Source organism: Hyaena hyaena, unplaced genomic scaffold (assembly GCF_003009895.1).
Source record: "Hyaena hyaena isolate Hyena2069 unplaced genomic scaffold, ASM300989v1 scaffold_616, whole genome shotgun sequence".
NCBI lineage: Eukaryota > Metazoa > Chordata > Mammalia > Carnivora > Hyaenidae > Hyaena > Hyaena hyaena.
In genome coordinates, this window is record NW_024081247.1 from 145,824 (window position 1) to 159,771 (window position 13,948).

At 39.7% G+C, this 13,948-nt stretch overlaps 1 protein-coding gene across 1 annotated transcript in view; it reads right to left on the minus strand.

Moving 5' to 3' along the window:
* The window catches only part of KLHL14 (kelch like family member 14), a 99,478-nt gene that overhangs the window by 11,100 nt on the left and 74,430 nt on the right, over nt 1-13,948 (minus strand). The window contains exons 3-4 of the mRNA XM_039257385.1: nt 12,365-12,454; nt 4,474-4,552 (exon numbers count right to left, since the gene is read on the minus strand). Coding sequence (XP_039113316.1) covers nt 4,474-4,552; nt 12,365-12,454 — 169 coding nt within the window. The remainder of the gene's footprint in view (nt 1-4,473; nt 4,553-12,364; nt 12,455-13,948) is intronic.

Genomic DNA, 13,948 nt, shown 5'->3' on the forward strand with positions numbered 1-13,948 from the left:
TTTTTTTTGACATAAAACCAGAAGTGAGATTGGTGGATCATATGGTTCAAGGATTTTTTTGTTTTTGTTTTTATTAGCTCTGAAATTGTTAGCATCACGGACAATTTTAGAGCAAAATTTTGGCTGTGTTCATTTTTTTTTCTTTTTCCTGTATATTCCTGATGCCTTTGAAAGAAATATGTGCTGTGGGAAATTCAAAATGACAATAAAGAACAGCAATGATGGAAAAAGAGGAGGGAGAAAAGGAGGAAAGAAAATAAAGAGCAGGTGTGGCAGATTTCATAGAGTGAGTCTTTTTAACCCAGATCTTCTGAGGGATATGAAGCTCTGAAATTGTAATAAAATAGTAATAAAAAGTTGTATATGTAGGTTTTGCACATAGGCATTTTTTGGAGAAAGATATTAAGAAGAAGCTTTCAATCAGATCAATCCCAGATCTAAAAATTCTGAGATCCCCTGTTACAGAGAAGTAAAAACCCATTGAAATATAAAATTAGGTTAAAAATAGTTGCAAAATTAAGTGCCCACAGATGTCCATTGCTTCCTTCTATTTCTCTAACCAGATTTCAATTGCTTTCTCATTGAATAAGATAGGTCAGGGTTGTCTTAATAGTGCTTTTACCTTCTCAGTTAAAATGTTTCATTGAAAAGAATGACATGTCTATAAAAATAGACTAAAGTGACATAGATATTTCTTTGCACTATCGACACAATCCGTCTTCCATATGATGATTCTATAACAAGTCTTAGAGCCTCTGAAATAACTAATATACCAATCCTACTAATGGGCCATCTTTAAATAATTTGGACTATGTGGGCCATAAGGTGTTCTGTTCTTCCATATGCCAGATACTGGCCTATAAGAGCAAATGCCTGTTAGACATGACAAGTATGAAAACCCTCCACCAATTAAGTTTAGATAATGGAGAATAAGAGCAAAGTCTCCTTGTAGTAGTGTGAACTCCTTTCATCTAGTCTAAATTTCAATTTTCTCACTTTTTTCTATCCTGGTTCCTTCCTTCCTCACTGACACTGAGTGAGCCTGTCAGAACTTGCTCTCTTTCTAGCTAAGATTTTCTTAATCTGATACTTCATGTGTACTCCTAGCTTTATCCACACAGTGTCACTGTTAGGATCTAAATGGGAAAAAAAAATCAGTAAGTTCCGCTTCCTGACGAAAACTGCATTTTTATGTAGAAATTCCAATAGTGAAGATTCTGAGCCTATGACTTATTCCCTTGCATGTCCAAAGTGAGAATTCATGAAATGCATTATAGGAACACTGGATAGTTAATGGTCTGTCAGCAACTATGAACAATTGCTCCAGGCGAAAATGTTACCATACCAGGTCTCTCTTGGGAGTGTTCCCTGCCCCTCCTCCTCATAAGAAGAGGACACATAATTAGGCTATTTTTTTTTTAAAGTAAGTCCAAGATTACTGAAAAATTTTAAATGGGATTACACTATTTGTACTTCAGTTTGTTCATCTCTCCTACTGCCTCCACTCCCTCCTCCCCCAACTCAGGAGGCAATAATAGTCAGTGTATTGTGATAAGTTAAAAAAGACCACCAGCAACTTCCACAAAGACTTTGTGAACCCTACATATTGTACAGGTCTTTCCTAGTTCTTTCTGACCCTTTGGGTGGTCAGTTTATATCCTAGAGCATGAGATTGAATTACTGTAATCTTAGCTTGAAATCTTGACTCTCGCCATCCGGTTAAAAATGACAACAGATTTTTTTTCAAACAGAATATTGTCTCACATTGTTTCTTAAGGCTTCTAGTAACTATTTAAATATGGAAACGCTTTTTATATATTTGCTTCTAGCTCTTCTCTTACTCTGTGAAACGTAAGCTTTGTTGGTGGTGCTTTCTAAACTCCATTTACTTTTTCATTTTTTTTTTTCTAGACTAGCTAGGGGGTAAGATTTCCATATGAATCATAACTACAATGTCTATTTTTATTGAAGAAAACTGTAAAGTTACCAAAGCATTTCTATTGATCTTAGTTTCAATTTTTACCATCTTCTTTCTCCTGAAGAATCGAATCCCACATCTGAAATCACAATAACTCAGTAACATTACATTTAAGTGTCTATTTTCCTGTAATCATTTCACAGATAGCAGGGATGCATTTCATGAATTGGTTGGGTAAGCCTAGAGGCAGTGTGCCAATTCCCTGAGGAACTAGAGGGTAGCACGCACTTTCATTATAGCACTCCTTTGGAAGCTCTGACTAGGTAAGATATCCAAAGAACCTGTCCAGCCAGCTCTAAGAGTGGGTTACCCCAGACGTGGTTTTCAACAGGTTTCTATTATTCTCAGTTTGGTAACTTCTCAGCAGTTTGGTAGCAACAATGGAAGGTGGGGGGTGGGGGGACTTCTGGTGAGCCTGATTCATGATCTATACAATGTACAATTAATTCAAGTAAATGTTTCAAGAAACTTCAGATCTGAAGGGGATCTCATATCTGTTTTTTTCTTTATTTCTTCTTTGTGTGCTCACCAATTAAGCCATGTCAATAACTGATCGTATTTGCTACTTAGAATGGAGACTTGGCAACAACAGAAAAATTTCATTTTAGGTTACGGATTGCTGCCAGGGTCAACCAACCCATAGGAGATACGGAGCTAGAAGATTGACTGGGCATTTGTGAGATCTGCCTTTTCCCACTCAGCTCTGTAAGGAGCTCTTTATTTGGTCTATCGAGTTGATTGTTCTAAATCTAAAAAAAAACTTCTTTTACTAGGGACCTGACATGATATACCATAATGACTTAGAAAGAAACGTTAAACAGTCCATCCTGTCAACGGTGGCTGCCGGGCGCCGACGGACCATGGCAGGTCTTTTTATCAGGTCAATGAGCTGCTAAAAATTGTCTAAGTAGGACCCTGCCATGATAGGCCATACCGCCTCAGAGGAAGTCATTATAGAATATCAAGTAAACAATACACATTTAAAAAATTACTAATTAGGTTTTGCGGCAATACTTCTCATCCTTAGGGGCTCTAGAGTGAGATAATTGACCGCGACGTGAGTTATGCCTCCCAAACGGAAGGCGTGAAGGTTAATTATCATGGTGTGCAGCCCCCCAGCAAAGGGGAGCGTGGTGATGAGATGCTGACATTTCAAACAGATTATTGATATTCATTTTTAAAATATATTTTTTAAGGAAAACTTTTCGGAATGGTTTTGTTTAAAGGGTAAAGTGATGCAGCCACAATAAGAGAGGGCGGGAAATAACCCCAAACGGAGAGAAACAAGGTGCACCAGGGAAGGACATCAGGGGCTTTCATGCAGGCACGTGTGCAGAAGAGGAGGAGTGAGAAGTTTGTCTGGGTATTAACTGACTTAGAATAATTTCTTCAGGTACCTTTGAACTACACATTCTCAGGAGTGTCTGTGGTTCTTACATTATGCCTCATCCTTTCCAGTGGGTAGCTTTTAGTCTCCTGAAAGAGGGTTTTAATATGTTTATAGGGAAGAGAGAGCTAGACAGGGAGTTTTTTCATAGCATAGATTCATACTGTGCAGAAATGCACATTTTTGAATAAATGATATTATCTGAACACTTCCTTTTAACTTGGAATTATGATGAAGGATCTAATTTGATCTTAGTGATCTAATTCGATCTAATTGAATGCTTATAAAAGATGTGAAGGTGGAGAGTCATGAGGGAAACAGGAAAGAAAGTCATTTCTTAAATAATTCAGTTGAGAAGAACTAGGTTGCAGCTTATTGTTATTATAACTGATACTTTGCTCACGAGGATGCTGAGGTATTATTTGAAAAGTATCAAGGGCTCAAAATTTAGCATGGGAATTTGCATATGCATATGAAGGTGTGGCCTTATGTAGGTAACAACCACGAGAGGCAAAATATGTATAAACAATGGTAGCCACTTGTCCCTTGGCTCCTAGGAGACTGGGGTGACATAAGCACCAAATATGTAAAAAAATGAGATGATACTTTTCAAACTCTGTTTCTTAAGCTAACAAATGACCTGTTCTTGAATGTATAATGAGAGGATAGTTGAGAGGGCAAATGTAAAGGATTTGAGTTAGTGAGACTTGAAAACTTAAGACTGAAATTTCTGCATCAAAATGCATACCATTGTAAGAATGGTGTTTTAGATTTCATTTATAGGATTTAAATATATTATCACCAAGAAAAGTGAGATAGATAGTGAGATTTTAGCTCCACTTGCCAACAAACCAAAGTAATGTAGTAATGGAAGACAAGTTACACATTTTTTCTCTTCCTATATTAGGACCAATAATTGACTTATTTGATTAGTCTTCCCCATTAAGCTAACAAAGTAGTTATTCCTGATTGGCCAGGCCAAATTTTGTATTTTGACTCGTATGTCTTTCCTTAGCTCTGTTTAGCATAATTTATGATAGAAAACCATTCAGCATTCATGCTTGTAAAGCAGCCACAAATGTTTCAGACATAAGACATAAACACTTACCTTTCTTGCATGGGTGGAAGTTGTATCCAGCTATTAAATCGAGGATCATATCGACTGACAAAATTTGTACTGTGTTTTCCTATAAAAATATATGTGAGACATTTGAAACTTAGTTCCCTTTGTTGTTTTGCACATTTAATAGTGTTTATAAGATGCATCTGTTTTCAGGTTTAACACACCCATGAATTAAGTAGGGGGACTATTTAACCCAGTCTGAGAAGCAGTAAGTCAGCAGAAGAATAAATGTGCCACCTCAAATATTTTTCTTTTTTTCTTCTCTACTACTCCATCTTTTCTTTCTTTCATTTTTTTGGAATGGGTCTGAACAAAACTAAATCAACCATAATGATAAAAGCAAGTACGTTTACCAAACCAGTTTTACCACAACGTTAGGGGGAAATTTTCTGAGTTTTGGTATTTTTGTGTTTTGAAAACATGAAGTTATTGTCTATAAATAATCAGTTCCAGTGACTAACTTGTGTGATATCTGTGGTTAGAGCCCCCCCCCCAATTTTTTTAATGATCCAAGAACCTAGCAGTGGTTGAGTCAGCCCTCTCCCCATGGAAATAACACCAATCACTTCAGTGAGAGTTTGCATTAGAAAATCAGGTTTAGTCCATGCACATCACGTGTGTTCTGTGTGTGTGTGCTTGCGGGAAACATGGTTGTGAGTACATGTACTGAAGTGGGAAGCATGAGTCCTCAAAGCTGGTGAACTGGTCTATCCCCTCTGTTGAGGCTAGGAGCACAGCAATGTCTCCAAGGTATTAAAATGAATCTTATTTTACCTATAGATTGACACCAAAGCAAGAAATGGAAGCAATTTCCATGTTCTGTGTAGCACCTGCGATGACAATCATCTAAAACACTTGAAGTTTTAACTTTGAAGATGTTTTTGTTCATATATGTTTAACTAAACATTGAAATACAGGTACCAAACTTCACCACAGGAATAAATAGGTAAGTGTGTATGTGTGTACATGCTTGTGTGTACATGCTTGTGTATACCCAACATAATTGTTAATTGCATAAATATATTTTTAGCATTTATTATATGTCTTATGTGCTCTAGGTTTTGAGAATATGTTGGTGAACAAAAAAGTTAAAGTTTCTGTTCTTGTAAATGAATAAAGAACTATATATTTTCAAGTAGAGATGAATGTTATAAAGCAAGGATTGATAAGGGGCAGGCTGGTTTAAATAGGATGGTTACCTGCCTTCAGATGTTTTATGCAGAATGAGCCCCTCACACAGTGGGCTTGGTGAATAGAAAGTCCCAGGAGTTGGCCATGAGTTCAAATCCAGCAAGAATGCTGGGGTGACTTAGACAGAAGTCAGAGGCATATCAAGATCCAGAACACAGTGTGCTTTGTAGACTGGAGCAGGATTGTGTCTTCTGTTATAAGAACAGTAAGAAGTCACTGGAAGGTTTTGAGAAAATGAAGAATATGGCCTAATTTATCTCTCACAAAGATTACTCTGGCTGTTGTGTGAAGAATAACTATAAAAGGGCCACTCTGAAAGCAAGGGGGCTGTCAGGAGGCCATTATAATGGTCAAGGCAAGAGCTGATGGAGGCTTGAATGAAGGTGGAGGCATTGAAATATGTTGGGATCTCATGTATGGGCACAGCCAATAAAATTTTCAGATAGATTGAATATTAGTATGAGAAAAAGTAAGCAGTTAAAGATGGCTGCCAGATGTTTAGCTTGAGTAACTAGATGGAAGGTCATGAAATTTGCTGAAGTATGGAAGACCAGGCAAGAGCAGTTTTAGGATTAGGAAGAGAAACAATTAGTTCTGTTTTGGACTTAACCTTGAGAGATTCATAGGGTCTTAAAGTAGAAGTATATGGTAGGCCACTGGTTCAATGAGGCTGCAGATGCAAACTTTGAAGTCATTAGTCTAAAGGTATTATTTAAAATCATAATAAATTTCACAAATTGAACCCATTTAGGCAGAGGGTATAGGCATAGGAAATAATGAGTCCTGGGAATGAGCCCTGGAATACAAGAAAAACCAGCAAGGAAAGGAATTGTCAGAGATAGTAGGAAAAGTATGATTTTTGGAAGCCATGTCAATAATGCTTCAAAAATAAGAGTGACCAAATGGCAAAGCATTTGGCAGCAGGGAGGCTGATGGAGGTAGTTTGATTGTATTTTTAAGTCCAGAAATACTGGAAAGTCCTTGAGTAGGCAAGAGGTAATGAGATATAAGCCTTAGATTAGAGCAGAAACAGTAATAGGAGGGAAGATAAAATACATGGGTAGTAATGGCAGTAAGTGAACAGATTTGGTAGTAGCGAGATAAAGATTTTATCTTTGGATTGCTTCTATTCTTTTTGAACTAAAAGGCAAGGCCATCAGTTGAGAGTGAGGAGAGAGGTTTTGGAGAAAGAGGCATTTGAGGAGAGAGAAAGTATGAGAAAGTTACCTTGGGTGGTAGAAGAGTATATTGACCAGGGAAGTTTAGTGGAGTTGGCTAGTAGTGGGCATGGTTCATTAGTAACCAGTGTGGCTCTGTGGTTTTCTACATCCACATTAGGTTGTCCAAGGAGAGGGAAGAGGAGGTGGAAGGGAGTTGGGCTTAACCAGGGCCAGGGCTTTATCAGGCAAGTATAATGAAAGGAGAGATGGAGGTATAAGTGCTAATGTGATTATGGGAATGGGCACTAGAATATAAGCCCAGTAAGAGGGGAGGTAAGGACATCAGAGCATGAGGTACAGTGAAAAAGTGGTAGAGTAGAGTGAAGGAGGCATCATTTCCAGGATAACTGTGGCTAGCTGCCACATAAGAGGGCAGCAGGTGATAAGACCTATAGATATTCTTTACAATGGTGGGCTTTAAGGTTATGGGAGTGACGATAAAGAGGTAGTAGAAAAGCTATCTGCCTCCAATAATAAGAAGTTCTGGGGTTGGTGGTGGAGGCACACAGTCTCTGTTAGACAGGTGGCTAGGTAAAGAGTATTCTTAGAAGACAGCCAGGTTTTTATTAGAAGAGAACGGAAGTGACCGTTAAGGATTAAGATTAAGAGTTTAAGGATTCTGAGGATTTTGTGGATGTGATATCATAAGTTCTAAGGATCTTATGAGAGGGTCTGGATGGTGTGATTGATTGGTAAATTAAGTTTTATTTGGAGGGGTACAGAAAGAGTTAAGAGTTCCAGGAGTGAGAATGACCCAAAAGATTTGGATTCCACAGAGAGAGGCTCCAGCTGAAGGAAAGATTATGTCTAGAGTTGGTTTATAAGAAGTTTTTGTAGAATTTGTAATCACTTCATTCTAGAAAAAAAAAATTCTTAGTAGGTTTCAAGGTTAATTCCTCAAAGTATCTGAAGATGAATGCTGTTAATAGGAATGTAGAGCATACCCACTACATATATAAGAATGTTTCTTTATGAAGTTTGGTTTAAATTTCCATTTAGAGGAAGACATCTGCCTCCTTTTAGCAATGGGGCAGAGTGCCTTCACATGTTGAGCAGTGGTGGCAGAAATTGGCAATAGTTGCTTTGGTTGTACTGGTAGTGGCCTTCACTCAGAGAAGAGGCTAAGCAAGGACTGATGTGATGTGTATGTATGACAAAGAATTGCTAGCGGCAAGGTCAATGGTGTGAAAGAGACATAAGGATGGGAGGACTGGGGAGGGAAAAAGAAGGAAGGCATTCTGGAGTTGGCAAAGGACGTGGAGAGGGGATAATGAACCTCAGAAGAAATGAGTGTGGTATAGTGAGGAAGGTGACTTAAAAAGGAGTTACTAGTTCCTTCCTTGTGGCTTCTATTGGGACTCTACCAGCAGCTTGGGTGTGGTGGCCATATGCAAGGGAATTTGGGGTTACTTCACTCCTTTAGTTTCTTCTCATCTTTTCTACTTTTTCCTAATTCTTCCCCTAATTCTTCTCTTTTTGTGATGATGCCCACCAGATAGCTTTTTTTTGACTATCCCTTAGGTGATATGTAAAATGGAGCATGGGTGGCAGTTTTCAGACAGTGGTGAAAGGGAAGAAGGGGGAAGGAAAGGAAGTCCCCTACAGGCAGTGTTTTGGGGAGTCAATCATGAGTAAGTGACAAATGTAAATTGGTCTTCTGTAAGCTGGGCCAGTGACAGGAGAGATCCATACGTATTAGAGTATTATAAGGCGTTCCTATCACTAATAACATGAAGGGAGTTAATTGGAGTTAATATTTCTAGCTGATTTAAAAATGGGGGTACTTGGGTGGCTCAGTCCATTAAGCTTTGGACTGTTGATTTCGGCTCAGGTCATGATCTCACGGTTTGCGAATTTGAGTTCTGCACTGATAGTGCAGAGCCTGCTTGGGATTCCCTCTCTCTCTCCACCTCTCTGCCCCTACCCCACCCCTCTCAAAATAAATAAACTTAAAAAACTGTATGTATCCTGCTTAAATTTCTGGTAACTAATACGTTTTATGATTTCAAATTTTGGTTTTATAATCAAGACAATAGTTAAATAAAATTATATTTGTATTTTATGAGTCCATACGTGTTTTATGTGCATGCATTAAATATTACAATTTTGAATTTCATTCAAAGACACGCATCTCAGGCACCATTTTCATAAGAACTAAAGTTTAATTTAATGTTTCATCTTTGGAACTGACATATCCGCAACATTTGGATTCATGGATTTTTAATTTTTCCTCCTTGGTATCAATGAAATTAAAGCATGTTATATATTATCATCGGATTGTTATTCTGTATAAATTTTGGTATTAATTGCTTACTTTTTAATTGCATAATGTAGTCTAGTATGAAAATCCCATATTTTTTAGATGATTGAGTCCCTTCATGGTTTTCTAAATCAGAAGTGATGAAGATTCTTTGAGAATAAGGGCCCTTTCTACTGTGACACAATACTAACTTTATTCCAAAAGATCAAAGGCAAAAACACGATTGTTATTTAATATCAAACAAAATCCATATGCTTGTGTGAGGGGGAATTGTCATACAATGGTTAAAGACTATGGCTCTGGAGTCAGACAGACATACGTTGGAATCAGCCCATCTTCATGCAAACTGTATGTGCTGGCCAGTTATTTCCTCTATTCAAGCTTAGACTCCTCATGGTAAAACTAAAACAATCATGGAACAGACCTCTCAGGACGGTTGTGAAGATTCAGTAAAATGATGCAGGTGAGTGCTTATCAAATTCCTGGGAAATAATTAGTACTCAACTACTGTTAATAGTAAAAAAAAAAAAAAAAAAAAAAAGGTCAGCTATGGTTGACCAGATGGTTGGAATAGGAAGCTACCTGGAAAATGTGCAAAAGATTGTAGTAGATGTGTGTTTTGGTACCTAGCCCAGATCCCTCTACCAGACTGGTGCCCCTGTCATCCAGGTTGCTCATTGTCACATTTGTTCCCTCTCTGGAGATTTGCTCTCATATGTACAGGCCATGTCCCTGCCTGCCATCCTCCCTGACCCGGGGGAAGGCCTCAGCCAATGACTGAATGATTGACCTAGGGGTACAGAAGACTGGCCTGCTTGACTCCTGCTGTGACCTATTCTCCTCTACTTCGGAGAGCCAAATGGTTCATCAGCATTTTCCCAGATCTATACAAATGGCTTCACATTCCAAACATGGCAGGGATAGAATGACTCAGCTTTGCAGGTAGGACTCCCACAGCTCTAAAAAGGGGTCTTACAGACAAAGAGTTAGCTGCTAGGCCTACATTGAGAATAAATGTAAAATTAAAATATAGTAATTAAAGTTTTACTAAAATTCAATTCTGAGCCTCCTAGTGGCTAAAGCAAAAGAGGAGCGTAAGTGGTGATTTTCAAAAGTACACAATGACCCAGTATTACGCTCTGGCAAGAATTTGTCACATGGGTCTCCTCATGGGGCACGCCGAGTGGTGAGTGACAGGTGTCCCTGCAGTAACTGCAATACTGCACCTTCTACAGTATTTTGTCACAGCATACTCATTGAGGGCTGCAAAATGAATTCCTGTTCCTCTCAGGCCTGGGGGGAGGCAAGTGAGTGAGGTCCAGTGGCACAGTTTTGTGGGACTCTGAATTAGTTCAGAGATAACACCTTGACTCTCCAGCCTAGAGGAAGGAATGTGGCCATGCTGCTCTTCCTTATCGCCCCACCCAGTCTCTTAGTTGTGTTTGATAGGAGTTGATCAGTAAGCAGTTGTAGGTTATTTTGAGGAGAAGGGGGCAGAATCTGGGAAGAACGTTTTCTGTTTGCTGAAAAACTCTGTCTTAGCAGAATGGGAGGTTCATAGTGTTTTGTGAAAACTAAATGTTTGCACCAAGACTGGTACTTTTTTTAAAATTTTATTTTATTTTATTATTTTATTTTTTTGAGAGACAGAGAGAGAAAGAGAGGGAGCAAGTGAGTGAGGGGCAGAGAGAGAAAAAGAGAGGTGGGGCTCGTGTTTGCCTGAAGCAGGGCTCATGCTCACTTGATGTGGGACTTGAATTCAAGAACCATTAGATTGCAACCTGAGCCAAAGTCAGATGCTTAATAGACTGAGCCACACAGTCACCCAAGACTGGTATTTTAAAAGAGGCCTACCCCATGTGGGAAGAGGGATGGGCTAAGAGAGCATTGTCACCAGAAAGAGGACTTCGCAGCCTTCTCTTGTCATGTGTTCGTTTTAATCTGGCCTTCAAAAACAATGTTCTGTAGATTCTTTGCTTAGATAAACCTTTGCTTAGATGGCTGTGCACTGTTGACTTCCAAACTCTCTATTCAGTTCAAAGCACTTTGGAGGGAGAACAGGTTAAATAGTAAGCGGGCAGTTACAGTGGATTGTACATACGCTAGTGGTGATTTCAGAGTGGGGAACATGTCAAGTCTGTCATTGCAAAGATAATTTAGAGGAGAGATATTAAATCTCATTTTTGCTGCTGTTCTAAACCCGTTTCTCACATGGCCCAGGCAGGAGTGGTCTTCTTTGGATAGGACCCAACAAGGCTGCAGGTTTTGGGAAAGAAAGAATGTCCTGCTCTCTTCAAAGAAATGTTCTTGGAGGTTGGCCTGGGTTGTTTTCCTTTAAGATTTTCTAGAGTGAACAGATGTAACAATTTTCTATAATTTGCCTTGGTGCAGATGCTGAAAGAGAGCATTCACAATAAAATATATGCAGTATGTGTAATTTCACTTGGATGTTCTGGGGTTTTAAAGCAAAAATGTGTACCTGCAAGCTGTTTTATGGTTTCTCAGTCATAATTTTCTCTGTTACACAGAAGGCTACAACTGCAACCCCTCCTTTGTGGGCAAGCGTTCCAAAAATATCTTGATAATTTTGCGTATTCGGCAAGGCACGGTGTTCTCCCTGGGCTGGCTGGGGAGCGGTGTTAACATGTTCAGTTTCTGTTTGCAATGAATTTATGAAGTAACCACACCCACAGGGAGGATGGTGGATAATCTTCAAAAGGATCCCCAACTAGAATGGGTCTCAAGTAGGAAATGCTGCAAAAGAACTTCAGCTGTGAAGTTCACTTCAGTTCTGACTGCAGATGACACTTATCTATTGAAACTGCATTATTACACTGATAAAATAGGAGGAAAGTGGTGGAGAAGGTGGGGAGAATTCTTAATAGCTGCAGCTTGCTACCTGCCTCTGGGGAGTCTGTGCTTATGCCTGTGATGTTCCTCAGGGGATGGATAAGGAGAGGGGCTGGGGCGCCACTGCGAAGCCAAATCCCCAGACAGTCCATGAGCGAATGCTCCACTGCGTGCGTCCTCTGCCAGCTCAATGGTTGACCCTCCCTCCAATCGTCAGCCCAATTTACCGACTGTTTCATGTGTCCCTGCGCACAGAAGTCTATTTTCCACAGTAATCACAAAACCGGCTGCTACCAGTGCCTTCCACGACACACATGCTCGTTGAGCATCTACTATTGAGCAGTTCAATAGTTACCATTGGGGTTCCATTGGTCCTCTCCACCCAGCACAAACAAGAAGTTTTCTACCTCCACAACGCAGTGGTGGGCACTGTTGTACGGCATAACTGGAATTGAGGGGGAAGAAAAGAAAAGATGCATGAAATTCTCCATCTTAGGACTCGAGACCTTGGCTCCCTAGTTATTTGCTGCCACCAACGGCTGTAAAATGTGAGAGTAACTCAGAAGGAAGAAGGGAGCAGCAGCAGCAGAGCGGGGCACCCGCCGATCTACAGTGGTTCAGCCGTGTGTTCACAGCAGTTTCAAACCCAACCCCTTTTGATTAATTTTACATAATGTTATTCCACAAATTAGTCAAGAACAACCTGTCAATGTGGCTTTCGAGTCTTAAGTTCTCCTCACCTGCCTGATGATGGGGATAGCATTCCAAACCAATGACTGATACTCCCAAATGGTCAGGACTGGGGGTTACTTCTTGGAAGAAATAACCCTGCACACACTTGGAGCCATTAAGATGCTCTGCCCAAACTTGGTTTGCTGGCAGTCTTTCCATAAACAGACTCAGGGTGCTTGGTAGCTTTCTATTCCACAGCAATGAGCAAGCTGAATTTCCATACAGTTTTAAGTTTTTAAATTAAGGTCCTGCTGATTTAATGCCTTCTCCAAATGTATACGCTTAATTTCCTGTACAATGTCATTAGCAGCACAATCACACATTTTCTATCTATCTGCTTAGGAGCTCTTCTGTAACAAAGATAAAAACTGTCAGGAACATCACAAATATCCATTCCCCCAGTCTCGCCCTTCTCCCTGCCCCAATGTGGTTGCTGTGAGCAGGGGGTGTTATTCAGAAACCCACCAAAGCCCAGTTTCTCTGTATTTGTTTGTTTTCATTTATATTTTCTTTTGGGAGACACACACAGTGAGAATAGGACAGCCCTGTCACCCCATGTGCTGTGCGGTGTTGGTGTCTGCTATTATAATATCATATGGCAAAGGTAAACTCGCACAGAATTAGTTATCATCTCACATGCCGTGGTTTGGACCCAGTGACACCAGTAGGAAAAATGATGTCCTTGTTCAGCTCATCATATGGGCACCTTAAATCTAGGTGAGGACAAATGGGGAGGTGATGTGCATGTTCAGGCAGAGAACTTATTGCTTGACACGGATCAACAGAGCACTTAAGAAACCAGTGCAGTGGGAAATCAATATGAGTCAGGGCCAGCTCTTCCTCTGTGCTCTTCTGCCAATGCTGAAAGAGACAGAGCCTATCTTAGACCCAACTTATTTGGGATGATATATCTCTCTCATTTCATTCTGTGTTTATCATCTTTTCTTTTTCTCAGAATGCACTTACGCTGGCTGAGATATGTAAATAAAATTAACAAGGGACAGGCACAGGACAGCTTTGAAGTCTATAGCATAGCTTCAGAAAGAGCGAATCAGATCCCTGAAGCTTCTTACTAAAAGATTTTAGGAGTTTGGGCTATTTTATGAGTTACTTTTTACTGTGCGTACTCATCATTTTTAAACATATCTGTAATGCCAGAGGCGTTGGTATGGAAAACCCTGATTTCTGTGATAATGTAGAAATTGGA